Here is a 22,041-nt window from a genome sequence, read left to right as displayed (position 1 = left end):
TTTGAGCCGGCTCATCCAACACCTCCGCCCCCTCCCAGTTTGCTGCTCATACTGCGCCTGCGTAATCTACCGTGCTCCGTAAACCGCCTGGCCCCGGTTTCAGCCACAGGCAGGGCGGTGCATTCTGGGATACACTGGTGCCGGGAAAGGCGCAAATTTCCACTCTACCCCGCCCCCACAGCCTAATCTCGTGACAGCAGCCAGTCAGCGCTAGGCTCCGCCCAATGTCTCCCACGTGACAAAGGTGGTAGTTGTCTGTTTCCACGGTAACCCGGACCCCCTCCGAGTTACCCATAGGCCTGGCAGTGAGTGGGCCTAGCTGGCCTGGGTTTGCCTGAGCGTGGTACGGGCCTCGCCGCCCGCTCCTGGGACTTGTTGACCATGTCCCCAGGCTGGCCCCGCACCCCCGGCAGGTGGCGCAGCGCCCGTGGAGGATGGTGTGTGATCAGCAGGACTCTGCATTGCCCATGGCCCGGGCCCCGGCTGCAGGCGGCCTAGACTGGGGGAAACTTTCACGCCACCTATCTCGGCCAGAATGGTGCCACGAAGGGGCCAGCTTTTTAGAAATGTGGTCGTTCTCTTCTCTCTAGCGTGCTCGGAGGTGCGGGTGGTAACTTTGCCTTAATTAAAAGTTTTTTATATATATATATATATATACAATCAGTGGGCACTGCTGGGAAGGTTGGTCTTAGTGAGATGGTTCCAAGTCGCACCCATGGGAAGAGTTGACCCCATTGTCACTTAGAATCGTAGAATATCAGGGTTGGAAGGAACCTCTGGATGTTATCTAGTCCAACCCCCTTGCTCAAAGCAGGACCAACACCAATTGAATCATCTCCAAACATATCTGCTGATCGTTCTCTGGTTTACACCCCATGCAACTTGGCCCTTTCTGTCTGGCCTCAAATCCTGCCATGGCTGCCCAAGTAGTTTTTTCCCCAGAGGTGTTGTGAGGTTTTTATGTTGATAAAGCACATCAGAGGCCTTGGATGGAAGATGCTGAGAGATGATGGAATCACTAACAGATCCAGAAATGTCAATTCATGTGATTTAATCTCAAGTTTCCCACTATTTGTTGTTTTTGTTAAAGCAGCAGCTTCTGGGAATGTGATTTCATGAGAATCTCAGCTTGCTTTAAAAAATCAAAAAACACCGGGGGGGGGGGGGCGATGGGATGTGTCTGGTCTTCATGGCTGTAGAGAAAAGCTTGAAAACATGACCCAAGTGGATCTTACAGGCTCACAAACCAAATGATAAAAATAATCCAAATTTTGTCTTAAAAATCATGAGATTAAAAATAAACTCATTTTTTAATGTTTAAGGTTGGTTGGCAAGACTGCCAGTAAGTCTTTACTCCAATAAGAATGTCGCCTGAGTAAAGACAAAAGCCCAAATCCTGCAGATAGTTCCTCATGGGCTTATCTTTATGCACAAGAGCAGTTCTTGTTACTTAAGTGAGACTACTGACATGCTTAAAGTTAAGCACATGCTGTTTGAACCTATTGGGTTAGTAGAGCTATGCAATTAAAGAGTCACACAAGCTGATTCATTTTGCCATGTGGATGGCAATGCTTTATAGACTTTGTACTGATATATGCCACTTCTCAAGACATCTAAGAAATAAAAAGAACCCTGTTGTCCTATTTTATATATTGTGTTTGACCCAGAAATAATTGCTCCTTTAAATTAGAGATGAGCTTGACCTGGAAAAAGAGGCTCAATACCCACTCCCAGAATCTAAAGAAGTTTGGATGCAGATACTTAGCCTATCTCTGTAACAGGTTGGACTGGAATCCCCAATCCAGACATCCATGGATTTTGGATTTGCATCTGATTCCAGACTCATACTTGGTGAGTTAGGTTCATTTCTACTTTTCATAGGTGTTCATTCAGGAAAGTTCATAGTGTCTTCTATCTGTCATGTTTTGTGATCTGCAACTGACTGGAAAGGAAACCAGGCTATCTTGTTTCCAGTAAAGGGCCTGCTCAGTTTACCAGTGTTTTTCAGTCTCAATGAGGAGGTTGAGGTTTGCAATTTTTGCAAATCTATTACTTCAGAAAGCGAAATCATTCGGAAGTCTAAGAAAGCATAGCCACTATGCTTCCTGTGGGTGGCTTGGGGGCCATAAGCACATTTTGATGAATTCAGCATTGCATTTTCTCACGGTGAAACCTCTTTTTAGAATTTTAAAGAAGCTAATAACTTCCGTTTGATCACTAGTCTCTGCTTTGCTCCCAGGAACAGCAGTGTTTTGGAGCCTGTGGCAGCAGTAGCAACCATCCCCTGAGCCAGGTCTCTGTTGGCTGCCACGGGATCACTGTCTACAGATGTTTTACTCCACCTTTGGCCCCTGCAGGAAGGAAAAGAGTGGGGAGAAAATCAAATTTTTTCAGTAAAGAAGAAGTGAACTCCTCAATCTCTAATGAACAGTTCATTTCCACATCTCTTCCTTCTGTGGCAGCTGAAAAGGTAAGGCATATTTTCAATCTGTTTTATCTAACACAGCAAGGAGAAATGGATTTTTGCTTAAACAATGTTGCTTAGTTTTTAAAGGATTTGTGGAAAGACTTGGAGCTGGAACTTGAACTGGAAATGATTTGTTGTGAAGTAATCTTTTACTGGATAAACTTGGATAGGATGATATTAATACCACAAGAGAGAAGTGCAAGCAACATATTTAATTTTACAACACAAAAGACATTGTTATGGGAAAACATTCTATATCTACATGAAAATTAAAATGTTACAGTCCGATAGTGCAAATTTTTCCCATAATTCTGCTTGTCAAGTGAGTTCTAATTAATTAATTTTATTCATATTTGTATGAGAGGCAACTGCCATGAAGTCCATTAGTATTTGTGATTTGCATGTTTTTTTCCAGGAAATAGCATTACTCTGAGTCTCTATTGTAGATATGCCACGTCTCTCTTTTGAATTAATGGATCTGATAGTCAAATTATCTCAAATCAGGACCTTACTTTCACAGATCATTTTGTATGTATTTGATTCAGTGTCACTATCAAAACCAAAAAATAAATGTGGCTATAGGAATTGGAAATGTTATTCATAGATCTCACAATGAAAATATCTGAGTAATTTAAAATGAAAAAAGAATGTTCATATACAATCATATACTATTATTCCATATATCACCACAATATTTGGGTATTTATTATTATAAATAATAATAAACATGATAAAAGTAATACTTTGCCTTTCATCTGAGGATTTCAATTTAGAAAGACCCCAATTTTTACTCCCTACTGAGCTCGTCTGAGTTCAGATTGGTGACCTATTAGCAAAAAGATCTCTGATTTATTAGCAATGCCTTGAGGCATCCAGCCCCCAAACAAGTACTAATTTAAGAGAGAGTCTTTATTATATATTATATGCAAACAAGCAACCTTAAGAGAAGGATAAAGTTGCAAATACTGAAAGATTAAGAAATGCCAGAAGTAAAGTTACTCATGCAAACTTAATCCTGCCCACTTATAAGTATATATTATGCTATACTCCGTAATTATGTGAGCATATATTACATTTTCCTGCATGGCTGGTCATCGGCAAAGGTTGTACTCAGAAATTCCAGATCCATATTGCAGTCCTCTTGTGCTAATAGAGTAATGTAGCAGAACTAAGTTGTTATCTTTTAGGTGGACCAGCCCATAGACAGGAACATGATACACCCTTTGCCAGTGACAAAATGGCAACTATATGTGGTAGAGCAGTGGAATATTGGGAGTCAGTATTTCTGGATCTGTTCCTGACTTTGTGATCAGAATGGGGGTTAGTTGTTAGAGTGATGGGTACAGACAGCATAGCCAAGTTCATAGGGCACATGCGTTCCAAAAAACATTCTGTCAAAGCGGATGAGACCTAGCTCTATCATATTATAGACATTTGGTCCTCCTGGATTCTGGGCGGCTCTAACTTGTGACGGCTTCCCTACTGCTACCAATGTGCTGCTCTCCAGCTCAAAATTTCCAGAGCCCAGAGTGCTCCAAAGATTCTGCAATCTGAACCCGGCACTGGATGTTGCAAAGGAGAGAGGCATAGAGCTGTGTACATTGGCCCTGTACCATTCCCTCACACAAGTTTAGGAATGCCCCTGGAAAGTCCCCCTGGTCTCAAAACTAACAAATCAAACAAACAAAAACATAACCCTATCTTAATCAAAGTGTTTATACTCTAAAAAGGGAGAGGAATCATGAAGTTCATTAGGAATCTTGCTGTTGCTATTGATTTTACAAAGAAGGTGCTTAAGCATTATAATGATGAGTGGCAGTATAAAACTCTACGCTAGTTAGATGGATTTTCCCAGCAGGCATGTATAGAAGGAAGGTGTCTGAAGGTTTTGTAAGATTTTTCCCCCCTGTGAATCCTGAGGAACAGTTGTTATTAAAAATATCATTTCTTGATTTCTCCTAAGAATAGGTCTGATGCAGGCAACTTCAGTGATTCAAAAGTTCTTCTCTACTGTTACAAAAGCAATCACCTGTTCCATCCAATTTGACCACACCTGCAAAATAATTACAAACTCAAGTGACTGTGAGGCATGAAGCTTTGCCCTCATAAGGGCACTTTGTTTACCCTATAAACCCCCTAACTGTGATTCTAAATTAGCTTAGAACATCTATAGAAAATTAGGTATGTAACCTTTCTTCCAGGTGGAGTTGGCGGTCATAAGGCCGGGTTCAATTTCTAAGGCAGCGGTTCTCAAACTGTGGTTCGGGACCCCAAAGTGGGGCTGGCGTTAGACTTGCTGAGACCTGGGGCTTCAGTTTTGGCCTCTCCCACCCAGGGTAGCAGGATTTTGGCAGGCTCAGGCTTCTGTCCCCCCTCCTGGGGTCGTGTAGTAATTTTTGTTGTCAGAAGGGGGTCACGGTGCAACAAAGTTTGAGAACCGCTGATCTAGGGGTTCCTTTTTAACAATGCAACACAAAACTTGCTCAAGCCCCCACCCAATAACCTGGGAAAAGTACATACCACCCCTTGGGCACTTCTACGAGGCAATACTTCCCTCTGACAAGGACAAAGTCTGTGTGTAGATAAGAAATTTTTAATAGAAAGGGGGAAAATAACCCAGCATTATCTTGGGAAAATGCCACAAGCAGGATTTATAAGCAAAACACTCATCCCAGAGTACATTGGGCAGTGTCTTCGGACTCAGGTTCTTAAGTCCAACAACCAAAAGTTCCTCTGATGTCCCCCTCCCTCCGTCACAATCCACTCACAGGTGTTGTCCTTGGTAAGTGGAGACCCAGCGTTCAGAGGTGATTTTGCATGTGTTCACCTTCCACCTTTGAAGGGAGGGAGAAGACAACTTGATTGTTCCCGCAGCCACTTGCTCACTGCTCCACCACACCCTCTGAGATGTCTTGAGGTTCCACCACTTAACACAGCTTTCAGTGCTCAGTGATTTCAGCTCCTAGTAGGGGAACCTCACTGCTACTGCAGGCTCGGCAGTTTCTTTCACCGGAGACACTGTCCCATAGCAGATCTAATGCTCAGACCTGGTTATCAGTGATTTCAGCTCCACTGATGCGCAACAAAGACTCTCTCTAGGGAGATGGGGACCTCCACCGCCTCACTAAATTCGGGAGGAGGTCTAGAAGGAAATTAGTCTGGTTGCAGGAGTCTTCCTCTGTGGCCTTTGTGAGGGCAGAAACAACACAGACAGTCATCAGCCTGAGTCCTAGGTCAGGGCGGGGCAATGGTGAGTCAGGGGCTCAGGCCTTCAGGCAGGGACTGAGCAACAACAATATATCAACAGTGAGCCCAGGTCCTGGGTCTGAAGGCCTGGGAGGGGGGAGACTACCACCCATGAGTTGGGTGGCACGGGGGGACGCAGGCCCTCCCACTCCACTGTGTCCCAGCCCAGGGCCCTAGCAGCGGCAGAAGAACCGCTGCTGCATCAGTGAGGATCCTGGCTGCAACACATTGGCATGCATTCTGGCAGTGCTGCAGCCAGAGTAGGGTCAGCTGTCCCCAGGCTACTTTTGGACTTCCCCTCTTGAGGTACCTGGGTCAGGGTGGTGTCCTCAGTGGGGTCCAACACCATAGGTTCCTCGGGATTGCTGGTGCAGGGTAGGCTCGGCCACTCCTCTGGATAGCTGGCCTGGGGCAGGCCTGGCCAGCCCTTGGGTCCGCCGCAGGTCGCTGGGGCTTTCCAACTGGGAGGTAGGCTGGACGTGTCTGGTCTCCCCAGTGGCTGCTCTCCCAGTGAGCTCTGGGGTTGGGCCTTTATACTTCCTGTGCCATGCCTGACCCTCTGAGTGGCGGGCTCAGATCTCCCGGGCTCCGCCCACTCTGGTGTCCGTAGGGGCTCGTCTCTCTCTGGGGCGACGGGGACCCACACTGCCTCACTACACACACATACCATCAAATCTGTCTCCCGCTCATCAGGGCCAGGCTCTTCCATACCTCCTAGGCGGGACAGGAAGTCCGCATTGGCGTGGTCTTTACCAGCCCTTTGCAGAACTGTGAAAGCATAGGGCTGTAACGCCAGGTACCAGCGCATTAGCGTAGCATTGTTATTTTTCATTTGGTTAACCACTGGAGTGAGCATGGTCTGTGACTAGCATAAATGTGGCCCCGAGGCAGTTGTACCGCAGGGCATCACAGGCCCATTTCACTGCGAGTGCTTCTTTCTCTACTACCACATAGTTCTTCTCGTGGGGGAATAATTTCTGGCTGAGATATAAGACCTGGTGGTCTTCTCCGTTGATTTCTTGGGACAGGACTGCCCCAAGCCCCACCTCTGAGACATCCGTGTGGAGGATGAAGTCACGTTCAAAGTCCTGGCTATATAGGACCGGCTCCTGGCAGAGGCGCTCTTTGAGTGTCCGGAAGGCATCTTTGCATTCTTGAGTCCACGGCATGCGCCGGGGGCTGTCCTTAGTCAAAAGTCCTGTCAAAGGATCTGCAATGGAAGCGAACTGGGGAATGAATCACCAATATTAGCCAGCAAGCCCCAGGAACTGTTGCACTTGACGTTTCATGGTGGGTGGCGGGCATGCTGCCAGTGCTTGAACCTTCCCAATGAGGGGCTTCACCCATCCTCCTGCTATGGTGTATCTGAGGTAGGTTGCCTCTTACCATCCAATGCGACACTTTTTGGATTGGCCATTAGTCCCACCTTTCGCAGGGATCTCAGGACCGCTGCTACCTGCTCCAGGTGGTCATCCAAGTACGCCACTGCATAGTCTCAATGGGGCCGTAGAAGGCAGTCCATCAGTCATTGGTACGTCGCCATGGCCCCATGAAGGCCAAAAGGCATTCGGGTAAATTGGTAAAGTTCCGTTGGGGTGGCGAACGCTGTCTTCTCCTTAGAGGGGTCGAGCAGGATCTGCCAGAACCCCTTACTGAGGTCTAGGGTTGTGATGAAACAGGCCTCCCCTAGGCGTCCGAGCAGTTTATCCACACGGGGCATAGGATATGCATCGAACCTCAAGATCACATTGACCCGCCAGAAGTCTATACAGAAGCGCCATGTTCCATCGGGCTTGGGTACCAATACCACCGGACTGCGCCACTCACTCTGCGATGGCTTGATGACTCCTAGGGCTAGCATGGCCTGTACTTCCTCCTCGACCTCCTGGCACATTCGGTGCGGCAGTGGCCTGGTCATCTCCCAGATTACCCTTCCCGGCTCAGTCTGGATGGCATGATGGACCAGGTTCGTGTAACCAGGTAGGGCTATCGAGTTTCCCCTGAAAACCTGCAGGAGACATTGGGCATGCTTTCGCTGCTCCTCCGTGAGCGTGTCCCCAAGCTGGGGTCTTGCGGGATCCTCCGTCAGGGGCGCGCGGGGACCCAACTCTGGTTCTGGTGGGTAAGGGTTAATTAACAGGCTCTCCCGCTCCCGCCATGATTTCAAGAGATTCACGTGATATCTCTGGGTCTTCTTATGCCGATCAGGCTGGTGGACCTCATAGGTGACAGGCCCAACCTTCCAGGTCACCTCATAGGGTCTCTGCCACCGGGCTAGCAGCTTTGATTCGCTTGACGGCAGGAGGAGCAGGACCCGATCACCTGGCTCAAAGGCCTGGACCCATGCTTCCTGGCTATAGGTTCGCGCCTGGACTTCCTGCGTGGCTTTTAAGTTTTCGCGCACTAGGGCTCTGGTGTGAGCAAGGTACTCCTGGAGCTGGAGAATGTACTTCAGGAGGCCCTGGGTCGGAGATGGTGACTGCTCCCATGTCTCTCACATGTCTAATAGGCCCCACAGGCGGCGGCCATATAGTAGCGCAAACAGAGAAAATTTTGTTGATGACTGGGGTACCTCGCAGATGGCCAGCAGTAAAGGCAGGAGTAGCTGGTCCTACCGGCGTAGCTCCTCTGGGGGGAACTTGCGCAGCATCTCCTTTAGGGTCTGATTGAATCGTTCCACAAACCTGTCAGTCTGTGTGTGGCAGACGGAGGTGCGTAACTGTTTAACTCCCAGAATCTCGTGTACCTGTCACAACAGCTGAGAGGTAAATTTGGTGCCCTCTCCGTTAGGATCTCCCAGGGAAGCCCCACTCGAGCGAAAACCTTCACTAGTTCGCTGGCGATGGTTCAGGCAGTGGTACTCCGCAATGGCACAGCCTCGGGAAAATGGGTGGCATAATCAATGATGACCAATATGTACTGGAATCCCGCGGCACTTTTCAGGAGCGAGCCCACAGGTCCATGGCCACCCGCTCAAATGGCATTTCCACTATGGGCATGGGAACCAAGGGGGCCTTAGGCACCCATGAGGAAGCCGCTAATTGGCACTCGGGGCAGGAGCTACAATAATTCCTCACCTCCTGGTGAATGCCGGGCCAGAAGAACCGCGTCAAAATCCGGGCGATGGTCTTTTCATGGTCCAAGTGCCCTGTGGCAGGGATGTCATGTGCGAGCTTCATCACTGCTTGTCGGTGGCACCGAGGCACCAGCAGCTGGGTCCATGGTTCCTTCGTGCGTGGATCCTGTTCCACCCTGTAAAGACGGTTATGGTGTAGCTCAAAACGGGGCCACTGATTCGTGTGACGCCGGTGGATCACGGCCCCATTGACAGTGGCTAGTTGTCCGTAGGCCCAACTAAGGGTGAGGTCTGCTCTTTGATCGCGGCAAAAGTCAGTGTCAAGTAGGGATTCAACAGCCGGTCCAGGTGGGGGGTCCTCTGGTTCCTCAGTCCCTTGCTTGGGGTCTGGGACCTTCTGCTCCTTCCAGTGCAGGGGTTGAGCAGAGGACCTCCTCAAACGCCGGTCAGTCACACCCCAGAATCACTGGATAGGCTATTCAAAGAGCCAGGCCAATGACCATCCGGTGTGTGACCATGGCCACGGTGAGTGGGACCCGGGCACTGGGGTATGGCCGCATGTTGCTGTGGATGCATTGCAGCTGGATTGTCCCCAGATGGGGGTTGGCCCAGGGCCTAATGGACTAGTGTCTGGCCGTAGCCCGAATCGATCAGGACCAGGGTTGGGTGGTCCCCAACAACTACTGGAATCGTGATCTTGGGGACCTGTAGCAGCCGGGCCTGGGTCTCTCCCACACAGATATGGCCGAAGGTGTAGTCCATCTCCGTGCAATCATGCTGCAAGTGCCTGTTTTTTCCCGCATAAAACCGAGTTCCGGGCGACCACCCCAGTTGGAAGCTTCCGTCAGGCCCCTGGAGGGACTCCGACTGGTCCTCGGGACCCCCTGCACGAAGGGCGCGGATCCTTGTCGATGTGGGAGTTTGGGACGTCTGGCCCAAAATCCCCGAGCAAGCATCTTGCCCGTGTAGGAGGCTCTGCGCTTCGGTCTGGGCACCCCATTTCTTTTTGGGGTTAGGGCGCTCTGGTTCTGGGGGGTGGGCTCTGCAAGGAAGTCTTCCATCAGTGTGACAGCGGTGGCTAGCGTCACTGGCTGATGGCGAAGCACCCAGGCCCTTCCTCGCAACGGGAGGATGTGGACATACTGTTCTAAAATAATTTGCTCTGTGACCTCGTCCGCGGTTCATTCAGTGGTTGGAGCATTGGTCTGCTAAACCCAGGGTTGTGAGTTCAACCCTTGAGGGGGCCATTTAGGGATATGGGACAAAAATTGGTTGGATGATTTAATTGGGGATTGGTCCTGCTTTGAGCAGGGGGCTGGACTAGATCAGGGGTCGGCAACCTTTCAGAAGTGGTGTGCCAAATCTTCATTTATTCACTCTAATTTAAGGTTTTGTGTGCCAGTAATACATTTTAACGTTTTTAGAAGGTCTCTTTCTATAAGTCTATAATATATAACTAAACTATTGTTGTATGTAAAGTAAAAAAGGTTTTTAAAATGTTTAAGAGCTTCATTTAAAATTAAATTAAATTTAGAGCTCCCCAGACCGGTGGCCAGGACCCGGGCAGTGTGAGTGCCACTGAAAATCAGCTTGCGTGCCACCTTCGGCACGCATGCCATAGGTTGCCTACTCCTGGACTAGATGATCTCCTGAGGTCCCTTCCAACCCTGATATTCTATTCTATGAGTGTCGTAGACAGACTAGGGTCGTCTGTCCCCAGGCTACTTCCTGACTCCCCCTCTTGAGGTATCTGGGTCAGGGTGGTGTCCTCAGTGGGGTCCAACACCATGGGTTCCTGGGGATCGTTGGTGCAGGGCAGGCTCAGCCACTCCTCCGGGTAGCTGGCCTGGGCCAGCCCTTGGGTCCGCAGCAGGTCGCTGGGGCTTCCCAACTGGGAGGTAGGCCGGAGTCGTCTGGTCTCCCCGGCAGCTGCTCTCCCAGTGAGCTCTGGGGTCAGGCCTTTATACTTCCTGTGCCATGCCTGACCCTCTGGGGGGCAGGCTCAGAGCTCCCAGGCTCCACCCACACTGGTGTCCGTAGGGGCTCGTCTCTCTCTGGGGCAGCGGGGACCCACACCGTCTCACTACAACTCTCAATTGAGTTTTAATCAGCTCTGTCAGTACACAGTGGAGAGGGGGCAGGTCAAGTGATCTCTAGGACCTTTAGGCCTGTGGTTTTTAAACTGCGGGTCGCGACCCAGCACTGGGTTGCGGAATGTAGGGCACTGGGTCGTGGTAGCTCTGGTCAGCACTGCTGACTGGGCTGTTAAAAGTCCCATCAGCAGTGCTGCCTGGCTAAGGCAGGCTAGTCCCTACCTGTTCTGACACCACACTGCGGAAGCGGCCAGCAGCAGGTCTGGCTCCTCAACAGGGGTGGGCCATGGGGCTCCGTGCACTGCCTTCACCCCAAGCACCAGCTCCGCACTTCCATTAGCTGGGAACCAGCCACTGGGAGCTGGCCGGTGGGGGGGAGGATGCCTGTGGGCGACAGCTATGCAGAGCTGCTTGCGCGCCTCCACCTGGGAGCTGGACCTGCTGCTGGCTGATTCCAGGGTGCAGCGCGGTCTGTGCTGCCAGGAGAGGCAGAAAGCCTGCCTTAGCACCCCCGCTGCACCGCTGACCAGATAAGCTCATGCTCCAACCCCGTGCCCCAATCCTCTGCCCCAGCCCTGAGCCGGAGCCCTTTTCTGCACCCCAAACCTTTCATCCCCGGCCCCACCCCAGAGCCTACACCCCAACCCCCTGCCCCAGCCCTGATCCCCCCCAAACCCAGAGCCCCTTCCTGCACACCAAAACTTTCATCCCGAGCCCCGTCCCAAAGCTTGCACCCCCAGCCCCGAGCCCTAACCCTCTGCCCCAGCCCTGAGCCCCTCCCATACCCCAAACCCCTCATCCCCAGCTCTGTTGGGTCGCAGGCTTCAACAATTTTCTTCAACTGGATCGCCAGAAAAAAACATTGAAAACCACTGCCTTAGGCAACACCCATATCACCAGGTACAAACATCTATCCCCACCCTCTCTCAACTCCACTGGGTTTTGACACCCCTGCAGTTCAGTTGAGGGTGAGTCCCTCAATCAGGGTATGCCACACACAGTTCTGCTGCCCTTGATTCACACAACAGGGATGACAACCCTTTATTACCCCTGCTCCCCAATAAAAAGGTGACTTGTGATCCAAGACCAGCCGAAAGTGATCATTTGGGCAAAGCATTCCCATCATGCTGCACAGTTAGACCGAGTGGGTGTGTCCATGCAAACAAGATTGGCTCCTGAAATCCTCTTCCCCCACTGATCACCAGATGTCAGGGGAGAGTTCATTCAGACCCTGCTTACACGTAATTGAACAATAAAAAACAAGAAAATTGCCAGAGCAACAAAGATTGTCTGACTCTGTCTTTTCACGAGTAGGGAAAAATAGTCATTAGTATAACACAATACAGATTTTGTAAAAGTTTAAAAAACGTGTACATTTAATCCTAGAAAAAAGAAGACTGAGGGGGGGTCCTGACAACAGTCTTCAAATATATTAAGAGCTGTTCTAAAGAGGATGGTGATCAATTGTTCTGCATGTCCATTGAAGGTAGGACAAGAAGTAATGGGCTTAATCAGCAGCAAGGGCGATTTAGGTTAGATATTAAGAAAAGCTTTTCAAATATATGTATAGTTAAGCACTCGAAGAGGCTACTAAGGGAGGTTGTGGAAATCTGCATCATAGGAGGTTTTTAAGAACAGATTAAACAGACATCTGTCAGGGTGGTCAAGGTGTTCATAGTACCGTCTCAGCACAGGGGGATGGATTATATAAACTCTTGTATAAAGTCTCTTCCAGCCCTACATTTCTATGATTCATGCAAATCTCCATCCAAGCTGTGTAAAGCTATTGGCTGTGTTGTGGCTTTTAAGCCACAGTCTGTATTTGTGGGGTGGGGTTGCATGGCAGTGCGAGTCACCAGAGGCATTTTGGCTCACTGGGCTAGGTGCAGCAGGCACTCCCCCTGTACTAATTCAGCTTGGCCATGCCTTGCTAACCCTGACCCCTTTTGGGAAGTCTGGTGCTACCACTGCACTAGACTCCAGAACCTCTCAGAATGCAAGAACTGGGACTGTGGCTGACACCTGCATAGGGGCATAGGGAGGAAAATGATTCCGGGCCCTTTCTGCTCTGTTTGATTCCCATGCAGGCCTAGCCATAGTTTGGTTCTGTATGTTTTAAATGTTGCCAGATGTTATAATTTATATCTCAGGAGATCAGAACTGAATGCACAATTGCCCCATTTTTAAATTTTTACTGTGCACAGAATTTGAATAGCAGCAGCAAATCCATTGTTTCTGAATAGTGGTATTCTAAGTACTCATTTTGGGCCATCTCCAAATGTCTTTATTCAAGTGTTTGCTGAGTTCTCAGATCCACAAAGATATCTAGGCTCACAACTTGCATGGAACTCAGTGGAAAAATTAGAAGCCTAAATACCTCTGAGGATCTGGGCCTCTGTCTTTATTCAGGCTAATCTCCCATGTACTTAAATGGGAATTTAGTCAGAATTTGGCCCATTAGTATTTTATATTTGTACCAATACAAATCCTTGAAAATATCACTATTTGTGTATAAATAAACTATTCTGTGAATCTCTAAAAAGGATTCTCTCTGCTCCCCATTATCAGCTTGTTATGTACTGTTCAGAAATAGCTGCTGTCAAAAAGCTGCTTCACAAAATGGGCCTGAAATCTTTAATTCTATGTGTGGCATTTTGTAGACCAGGGGGAAAACCCTTTTGTTTTTAAGAATATGGAGGGGCTGGGAAATAACATAACTATTCATTTATTTATTTGATAACTGTAGGTGTTGCTGTTATTAGCAGTGTATTAATATTAATCCTTTGAGATGGGTTTTGCTTGGTCCCACTACTAATTACTTCGGTGGAATTTGCTAGTCACCAAATGACATGCCTCCAAATTTTTGCCTTCAGATTTATTGAAGACATTGTAACAATATTAGCTTTTCAAATCAATCTTAGAGAAATAGAAGGTACTGCTCACAGATTCTCCGGGGGCCTGATGCTGTGTGGTGCTGCATGCCGCCTGCAAAGGGCCTCCTGACTTCAGTGGGAGTTGAGGGCTCTCAGCACCACTCAAGGGGAATTCAGTACCTGGCAGGATCAGACTCCAAAAGAGAAGAGCCTTAAAGAAATGATGGTAGCGAAAGATCGACTTGAGCAGTGGTTGTGCATGTCTTTGAAAATGGCCTTTGTTGTGAGAATGCATAACTGCTGTGGCTTTAAATGTGTTTTAGTAACTTCCTGTAAAATGCAATTGGTGAGGAAATAAAATACGATTGTTCATATCTTTGCCTCCTCTGTTTCCTCCGGAAATTCATGTTATATCTCTTTTTTTCTTTAACAGTTTTCTATGTGAAAATCTGTCAGTTTTTTGTCATCAAAGAATTTTATCAAAAGAATGCAGGAGCATATACACAGCTCCTGTCTGAATATAAAAAGCAGCATCTCCTCCTGCCTTCTTTTGCAAAATTAGGTGGATAAAGTTGAGCTGGCCTGACAGCATAGGTGATGCATGAACTGCTGGCTAGCCCTCAGCCCCGCCCCTTCCACCCAAGGCCCTGCCTCTTCCGCACACCCCCACTGGAGCCCAGAGCCCCCACCACAGCCACTGGCCCCTGTCCCAGGCTAGCTCCCCTCCCCCCCTCCAGCCCTGTAGCACCAGGAGGGCGATGCGGCCCAAGCCCCTCCCCAGAGGGAGACTGGCCTCCAGCCATGGCAGTGGAGCGTGAAGCAGGAGGGAGGGGCTGGGGGCAGAGCATGGGTGGGGTCACGCCTTGCTGTTTTAGGAGGCACAGCCTCCCCCAGCCTATGATACCTGCTGCCCATCCTTGACAGTTTGGATGTAAAACACACCTATAAAACAATAAAATAGCTGTAGATATCTGCAAATAAATTGGCAACATGGAGTGTCTGGTACTTAAAACAAAACATACAGATAATGAGTCAGATCTTCAGTTGGTGTAAATCAGTGTAATTTCATTGACTTCAATAAAGCTACACCCGTCCATACTAGTGAAAGATCTGGCCCTGTGTATTTAATACCTGTAGAAATATGTTTGTAGAACATGATAATTTAGAGACACTCCCTCATAAGGGATAGTATTGTGAACGTAGGAATTTGGGAGATGTGCCCTGGAGGTGAGGGTTGAGATTATCGCATGGCATGGCTGTGTGCTGCAGTTCACCAGTTATGCTCTCTAGTTTGTTTTGTTAAAGTTTTATTCCTTTCTCATTCATTTGGTTTGCTCTTTAAGCATAGTGTCTGAAGTGTTGAAAAAGAAGGAAACTGCAGTGATTTTGAAGTTAACTCCTGTGTTTGCAGAAAGCAGAGACAGGGAGGCACGAGAGAAGCACGTGGAGCACCAGGCACAGAGGCTTTTGCATGTATTTGGTGAGCACAATAGAAGCTTGACTAACTTAAGAAGGGAGGGGAAGCCAGAAATGAATGTGTTGCAACCTCCATCCAGTCTGCAATTGTCAGGCAATGTTGCAGAGAACTGAAAAAAATATCAGACAGAGATTTGAATTGTATTTAGCAGCCATCGGGGCAAAGAAAAAAAATGATAAAGTGAAATCGTCAGTCTTTTTGTATGTTACGGGGGAGGAAGCATTGGATATTTATAGCAACTCTTATGTTTGAAGAAGATGAAAGCATGAAGTTGAGCAAGATATTGACTAAACTTTAGATACATTGCATGCCAAAAAGGACTGAAACATTTAAGAGAGACACATTCTTTACATGCATGGAAAAAAATTGATGACACCATAGAGCAATATGTTACAAAATTAAGGAAACTCAGTAAAACCTGTGACTTTGGTGAGCTGACAGAGTCTCTGGTCAGAAATAGGCTCATTTGTAGCATTAAAGACAATGTGTTAAGAGAGAGACTTCTACATGAAGGAGACTTAACGTCAGAAAAAGCTCTCCAAATATGCAGGGCAACAGAAACTGTGAAACAACATTCCAAAGAGCTGAATTCACCAGAAAGGGTTATCCATGTAGTAAGTACAAAAGAATATAACCAGAATAGGTCAAATCAAAGAGTGGAAAACCACCTATGAAAACCATTGCTAGGGGGAAGACTGGTTACACATGCTCATGTGGAAGCTGTGGAGCATAGCATGGCCCCAAATAGTGTATTGCCTTTAGGATATTGTCATAAATGTGGGGGAAATAGTCATTTTGAAAAATGCTGCAGATCCCAAATGCAGAAAAGTCAAATGCATCCAGTTCCACAAAGACCTTATTAGAAGGTTGGTATAACTTATTTATCTGACAATCAAAGTATTATTTAATAGTCACAAATTATTATTCTCTGTATCCAGAAATGTGCACACTGCACAGTACTAATAATAAGTCAGTGATAGCTGGCTTGAAGAGGATCTTTTCCAAACAGGGAATTCCAGATGAAGTCTTTAGCAATAATGGGCTGCAATTTTCCAGTGCAGATTTTAGGCAAATTGCCAGAGATTGGGATTTTCATCACAAAACATCAAGTCCAAATTATCCCTAATCAAATGGATTTAGGAAGTGTTTATACAGACAGCAAAGAATCTTATGAAAAAGATTTTTGACAGTGGGGGTGATTTGCATAAAGCATTATTGGTTACCAAAGTACACCCCTGGAGAATGGCTTTTCTCTAGCTCTGTTGTTAATGGGAAGAAAGATCAGATCTAATTTACCAGTTACTGATGACCTGTTGAAATCTCATAACAGTGCAACCATAGAGAAGATGAAAGGAAATCAGAAGTGGAAGAAGAAATATTATTTTGACAAAAGGGCCCATATCATCCCATCTCTTAACCCAGGTGTTAGTGTGCGCCTGAGGAATCACACCTCTAATACTTGGGGCCAAAGGGGTGCCATTAAAGAACAGCTACATCCAAGGTTTTATGTAGTCCAGACAGACCAGATGGACACATTTTGACATAATTGAAGGGATGTACGATTAATCTCAGAAGGTTAATTGACAACTGATGTGGACTCTGGCATTTCCCATGTGATTGATCCTTTATCATCAACTCACAAAAGAGCAACTGTCAAGGAACAAGAGAACAACTCAGACTCTAATGAATGGCTGATCCTCAGAAGATCAGAGTGTGAGATTAAACATCCTGGAAGACTCATAGAGACTTGCTAACCTGCCTGGAGAAAGGGTATTTGAGGAAAGTGAGTGGTAAAGATTCATTGGAGAGTGATGTGCTAGTAATCTGTCCTCTCTAGGTAGTTGACACACTGGGTTTATGGAAATGTACTAGATGGGGTTTAGAATTTAATGCATGTGTTATTAGATAGTTGTTAGCTGTTATATATGAGTTATTTATTTTTCTTTAACAGGGAAGATACAGAGATATGTTTGTAGATTATAATTTAGAGACGATCCCTCATAAGGGACAGTATTATGAACATAGGAATTGGAGATGTGCCCTCGAGGCAGTGATTGGGAACATCACATGGCAGTGGGCAGTTCATCAGAGATGCTTTCCAGTTTGTTTTAATAAAGTTTTGTTCCTTTATCATTCATTTGGTTTGTTGTTTAATGAACCCCAAGATTGTTATAATACTTAGATTAAACACTCAAGACTTTATCTTAAAACTAATTTTTATTTTATTGCCTTTTAATAATAGAGGTGCATCAAAACTGGTCTACTTTTAACCCTCCTGAATAGGTCATACCAACCCAAATATAGACTTTATAATGTAATAGAAACAGTATGATTTTGTAAGATATGCAAACATTCTGAATGTGATTCAATAACTGTTTTCCTTCTGCAGGTGCTACAGTAATATCAATTATTATGAAAAAATAACACACTTTTTTTGTTGTTCAGTTTTTTGAAAGCTATAGAGCCAGTTTCTGCAGTTTCATCAAGCAAACACCTTTTGATTTCAGTGGGAGTTTTGTACAAGTAAGTACCACAGAATTTGTCCCATAGATACAAAGCAGTTCTTGCGTGTTTTTATTTAAACTTCGTTGTCACGGTTCTTGAGGTACCCAGAACTGTGAATCATCCTGTTGCCCTCCGCCTCCAGCAAGAGGAAGTCTTGCTTGTGGTCGCTGGATGTTAGCTTCCTGACCGTGCCAGCCCTTCAGCCACTTGAGCATTCCCCTCTAGGCTATTCCAGCCCTAGTTTAGCAGGTTAGCAATAGGTGCACCCAAGTCCCTTTGAAGTGTTCCCCTGCAATATCCAGTCCCTGACACTGATTGCTCTCAGCAATTTCCGATCCTCTGCACCGAAAGATGCAGTATACCCCAATTTACCAGTTGTACCTTAAACCACTGCTCCTGTAAACCACACAGCACTTGAGAGCACTTTTGTTTTATAAGAAGATTTATTAAAGTAAGAATAGTATGAGGGGGTAGCCGTGTTAGTCTGTGTCCACAAAAACAACAAGGAGTCCGGTGGCACCTTAAAGACTAACAGATTTATTTGGGCATAAGCTTTCGTGGGCAAAAAACCCACTTCTTCAGATGCATGGAGTAAACAAATAAATCTTTTAGTCTTTATGGTGCCACCGGACTCCTTGTTGTTAAAGTAGGAATAGAGATTTAAGTAGAAATGAGAGAGTGGTAGAAAAAGTGGTTACAATACGAAACAAAATCATAAAATGTGAACCTGTGTCTTCACTTATTAATAGTTACTTTTCTTAGCTAATAAAGGAGATTTCACCCCCAAAGTTTAGTCAGTTGCAGAACTGGCTAGTTTCAGTAGAGCCAGCATTCAAATGCTCCTGAAAGCACCCTTCTCTCCCAGGGGTTTTCCTCAATGAATGGATACAGAGTGCTTTCCCTTGCACTCTGGTTATCTCTATATGTACAGCACTGCAGTGGCGCATCTGGTGAAGATGCTTTATGTCAACGGCAGAGAGCTCTCCTGTCAGCATTAAAAAAACACCTTCGAGAGCTGCCGAAGCTATGTCGGCGGGAGAAGATCTCCCCCTGACATGCATTGTGCACATGAGTGCTTATGTCTCCGTAACTTATGTCACTCAGGGGGGAGGTGTGGATTCCACTCCCACCCCGAGCGATATAAATTTTGCTGACATAGGCTATAGTATAGACATTGCTTCTTTTAAAGTGAAGCAATCTTTTGTCTTTATTCATACCCAGAGCGATTTATATAATGTTCATTTTCACCTCCAAGTGGTTCCAATCAATTGTCTTTGATGGTTTTCTATTGATTGTCCTGGGGCAGGGGTGGGCAAACTTTTTGGTCTGAGGGCTCCATCGGGTTTGGAAATTTTATGCAGAGACGGTTAGGGGACCTCCCCAAACAGCCAGGCGTGGCTTGTCCCCAGCCCCCTATCTGCCCCCCCACACTTCTTGCCCCCTGACGCCCCCCCCAGGACTCCTGTCCCATCCAACCACCCCTTCTCCCTGTCCACCCCTGGAACAGCTGCCCTGACTGTCCCCTGCTGCCCCATCCAACCCCCCCTCCTTCCTGACTACCCCCCTGGAACCCCTGTCCCCATTCAACCCCCCTATTTCCCACCCTCTGATTGCCCCGACCCCTATCCACAGCCCCACCCCCTGACCACCACCCTGAACTCCCCTGCTCTCTATTCAACCCCGCCGCTTCCTGCCCCCTTACCGTGCTGCCTGGAGCACCGGTGGCTGGCGGCGCTATAGACTCGCCGCCCAGTACACCAGGACAAGCAGCCACGCTGCCTGGCTGGAGCCAACTACGCCACCACGCAGCACAGAGCACCAGGTCAGGCTGGGCTCTGCAGCTGCGCTACTCCAGGAGCTCCCAGCCCCGCCGCCCAGAGCATTGTTCAACGGCGCAGTGAGCTGAGGCTGCAGGGGAGGGGGAACAGCAGGAGGGGAGGGGCCGGGGGCGAGCCGCCCTGGTCAGGCAGGAGGCTCCCACGGGCCGGATGTAGCCCGTGGGCTGTAGTTTGCCCACCTCTGATCTGGGGTGTGGCAAGGGTAGACAATAGAACCTTGCATTACCTTGATGGCTGACTAAGGAGGGATGATAACTCCCTCTTGCTTGACTGGGTCAGCATGGAGACATATTACCCCTGGTGACTAATTTTTACTCGAAGTCCATAAAGCCTATTTTCCATATAAATACATTATTCCATAAATATTACCTGTACATATATATTGCAATGAGATTATGAGTCTTGACAAATTAGGAGCTTTCTTTAGATACCTTACATACTACTTTCTAATGAATAAGACATGTAAGACACATCTTTGGTGTAGTGAGTTTGTCAGGTCTGAGGTGAGAAAAAAGGGTCTCTGTGTCACATTCCTCCATTTCTCTTTCTGTATTTTCCTGCTTCTTGTATGTTTGCACATAAGTAACTCATCAGCTTGGGATGAGGAACTATTTGTGCACAGTGCTAGAAATAAAACTGTATCCTCTTGACTTTTTGTGTTTGTGTGTGTTTAACAAAGATAGCAGCACTGCTGTGCATGAAACCTTTTATCTAGCCTCTACAGAAAGAAGCTAGATGTGATTCAGATGGCAGGCCCATTAGCTATTAAAACCTATAAATAATTGATAGAGCAACACCCCTTAGAGATGTTTCTTTCTCCTTTTATTACAAGTTTTTAATGCTTTGTCACTTCTAGAAGATGATTAGTACAGCTACTGATCAGCTAAGGAGCACATATCATAACCAATATGTCTTCAAGTCATGTGGCCATAGGGCCAGCCTCTGAATTTTCTTGGCAGCTACTTTTATTGATTGATTTTTTTTGCATTATCAGCACAACACAAAAATTATTCTTCTCTGAGCTATTAACGCAGAAGGCTAAGCATTAATGGAACATGTGGGTATGTATGATGGCAATGCTGACTGAAGAATGGTCTGTCTTATTCAGTATCTTCAGGCTAATCCAGCATATCTGAATCAGTGTATGAAAGGTATATTTGTATACAATAAAGTTTGTTTTTCACAGAGTAATGCCCAGATGCTAGCAGGAAGATGTTGAAGAAGAAGAAATGAGGGAAAATAACACTTTATCTTTGTTTTTCTCTAGGTCCTGAACAAGATACTATTTTTATTCTAGTTACTTCCTACCATGAAATTTCTAAAGCAAGAGGTCAAGTAAGACAAGCTGCTTTCCTCTCCTTCTTGCCCTTTTCCTGCGTGAAGGCTCCCTCAGCCTGGTGATTACAAATAAAACCTTACTTTGGGCTATTGTCAGTTTTGGAGCCACTCTCAGCAAAAAAAAGAACTTTCATGTGAAAGGCAGCAGACTGTTGTGACCCTGCTAAATGACCTGTTCATCAGGGGGCAGAGACGCTCTGGAAATAATGATTTGCATAGAGATCAACATTCTCATTTTTTTTTCTTCAAGAGTATGACACAGTAGAAATGTATCACCAATGAAATAAGAGCACAGGCACTTAAAAGAACTCATAGACCTCCTGAGTGCTATATTATACTCCAGACAACAGTAACATCTGTCAGCTTGGATATAGTAGAACTGTGTATTGTGCAGGGGTCTCCAAAGGAAGTGAAGTGTGGGGAAAATGACCTGTGAACTGAATCTGAACTTCCTTAAGGAATTGGAACGTGAGACAGTTTTACAGGTCCTGTACCGTGACCAGATGGTGAGAAAAGTGGATGAGGAAAGGATAAGGTATTTGCCTTTTTTTGTACTATGCCACCATTTCTCTTTGCGTTCCTCTCTAATCTTATTCCTTCTCTTGTCTGCTGTTAACTAGTATCTTCTTTCTAGTTGGGAAAACTAAGAGGTATCCAGTGTGTCATGGCTTTAACATGCTAGTGGCTCACTATCCTTTAGAGCTGAACAAATACCATGCATTGAATAAACTACTGAATGAATTTAGCTTCTAGCATTCCTAAAAAAAATCAGGCTATCACAAGGGTTACTCCCTCAGTGAAGAGTTTATAGTTAATTCTCTCCCATCACATTCACAGGTGCACATGCATTGTCCCAGTTACAAAGAATGAGTTCAGGTCTTTGACTGATTTATGTCATTTCATCTGTTCCAGGATTCTCACAAGGGGTTTTGGGAACCTCTTCCCAATGCTGAGTGAAGCAGTGTCCCATCCCATATAAATTTTATGCCAAGTGCATTGCATTTACTAGTGTGCAATTTCCTGTCATCACCAGATGGTTTTATTGGCTGAATGAAGAGTTTAAATTTAATTCTCTCTCAGCACCTTCACACAGATATTTGATTTGTAAAGGGTGAGGTTAAATCTTTG

The 22,041-nt window shown here is 46.5% G+C and overlaps 1 protein-coding gene across 6 annotated transcripts in view; it reads left to right on the top strand.

The window, feature by feature from the left end:
- The first annotated feature begins 108 nt into the window (after positions 1-108).
- Positions 109-22,041, top strand: part of SYTL3 (synaptotagmin like 3) — a 67,654-nt gene continuing 45,721 nt past the window's right edge. For 2 of the 6 annotated variants that reach the window (XM_034765302.1, XM_034765296.1), the window contains exons 1-5: positions 109-601; positions 1,782-1,851; positions 2,240-2,470; positions 17,678-17,755; positions 20,843-21,448. In XM_034765302.1, coding sequence (XP_034621193.1) covers positions 21,339-21,448 — 110 coding nt within the window. In that variant the 5' untranslated portion in view covers positions 109-601; positions 1,782-1,851; positions 2,240-2,470; positions 17,678-17,755; positions 20,843-21,338. Of the gene's footprint in view, positions 602-1,693; positions 1,852-2,239; positions 2,471-15,166; positions 15,236-17,677; positions 17,756-20,457; positions 20,637-20,842; positions 21,449-22,041 lie in introns of those variants that run through there. The other 4 variants (XM_034765299.1, XM_034765300.1, XM_034765297.1 and 1 more) reach the window with 4 other exon arrangements.

This window comes from Trachemys scripta, chromosome 3 (genome assembly GCF_013100865.1).
Source record: "Trachemys scripta elegans isolate TJP31775 chromosome 3, CAS_Tse_1.0, whole genome shotgun sequence".
In the NCBI taxonomy this organism is placed as follows: domain Eukaryota; kingdom Metazoa; phylum Chordata; order Testudines; family Emydidae; genus Trachemys; species Trachemys scripta.
The sequence above is the reverse complement of the archived record's forward strand: the minus strand, read 5'-3'. Positions and strand labels throughout refer to the sequence as shown.